This window comes from Suricata suricatta, chromosome 6 (genome assembly GCF_006229205.1).
Source record: "Suricata suricatta isolate VVHF042 chromosome 6, meerkat_22Aug2017_6uvM2_HiC, whole genome shotgun sequence".
NCBI lineage: Eukaryota > Metazoa > Chordata > Mammalia > Carnivora > Herpestidae > Suricata > Suricata suricatta.
Window position 1 is genome coordinate 56,017,352 of NC_043705.1, and position 1,415 is coordinate 56,018,766.

General features: G+C 43.3%; 1 protein-coding gene across 3 annotated transcripts in view; it reads left to right on the plus strand.

Annotated features, from left to right (window-relative positions):
* Nucleotides 1-1,119, plus strand: part of BHMT (betaine--homocysteine S-methyltransferase) — a 16,994-nt gene extending 15,875 nt beyond the window's left edge. For all 3 annotated transcript variants that reach the window (XM_029941352.1, XM_029941350.1, XM_029941351.1), the window contains exon 8: nt 453-1,119. In XM_029941352.1, the coding sequence (XP_029797212.1) occupies nt 453-639 (187 nt within the window). In that variant the 3' untranslated portion in view covers nt 640-1,119. The remainder of the gene's footprint in view (nt 1-452) is intronic.
* The last annotated feature ends 296 nt before the right edge of the window (nt 1,120-1,415 follow it).

Here is a 1,415-nt window from a genome sequence, read left to right on the forward strand (position 1 = left end):
AGCATGAACAGGGTGGGGGGGAGGGAAGGGAGGTAGAGGAGGGAGAGAGAGAGAGAGAGAGAGAGAGAGAGGGACAGAGAAAGAGAGGGAGAGAGAGAGGAAGGGAGGGAAGATCCCAGGCAGGCTACATGCTGAGGGGGGGGGGAGGGTGGAGCCCCACACGGGGCTCGATCTCACAACTGTGAGATCATGACCTGAGCAGAAATTAAGACTTGGACACTTAACCGACTGAGCCACCCATATGCCTCATACATATGCATGTATTTTAAAATACAATTTCAAAGTCATTTTAGCCTATAGAGTCTTAAAACTGTAGTTCAGATTAATAAATGTGCTTTAATGGATATACTCTCAAGAGTCCAAAGACAGCACTATGGAGGTATATTCTAGCTCAGTGACATGGGTGTGGACACTCAGGAAGGAGTCTAATGTTGTGTGTCTTGTTCACCCAGGGCCAGGAAGGAATACTGGGAGAATCTTCGGATAGCCTCAGGCAGGCCATACAACCCTTCAATGTCAAAGCCGGATGCCTGGGGAGTGACAAAAGGAACAGCCGAGCTGATGCAGCAGAAAGAAGCCACCACTGAGCAGCAGCTCAGAGAGCTCTTTGAAAAACAGAAATTCAAATCTGCACAGTAGCCTCAGTCCAAACCATCTTTAGTGACTCTTATGCTTGAGCCACAGTTCCTCAAAATCAGGAAAAGATGGTTTAAAAGCAATGCTTATGCTAATGCCAGGCTACACATAAAATTGGTAGGAGCTGAACGACACAGAACTATAAATAACACTTGACGATTTTAAAAGCATATTTTAGAAATTTACTTAGAAGCGAAATAAGTAAGAAGTACATCTCAAACAGTTTCCCTTATTCCACATATAGGGTATTAGGGAGATCACTGTGGCCAAGGAAAAGTTATTCAGATATTCATTCCTACTTCAAGAAATTTGCAGGCTAGTAAGGAGGATGAGACAGGAGCTGTCAGGACAGAGAGAGAAAGTGCTAGAGGGAAGTGACTTCCAAGTCCTTTTGGACATGGCCCTTAGCAAAAAACAAAAGTTCTATAATAACCCGGGGAAGCACACACCATATATCCACTGAAATAAAATGTGAGATCCATTTTTTGCATGTTCTATTCTATTCCTTTCTATCCTATCTCAGTGATAAAACCTGCTGGTTGAGACCCTTCAAACTGATTTTATGACCCATTTAGTGGGGCTTGACCCACAGTTTGAAAAACAGTTATGAAACACGTCGGATATGGGGGCTGAGCTATTTCGTTAAATTTGTTCCTAGAAAGTCAGTCATATGGGACCTGCTCAATAAGTATCAAAAGACCAAAATCCTGCTCTCAGAGTTCCAGGGTTGTTTTCTCTCTTTCCTGACCCATCTCTATGCTAAAAAATGTATAGACCAA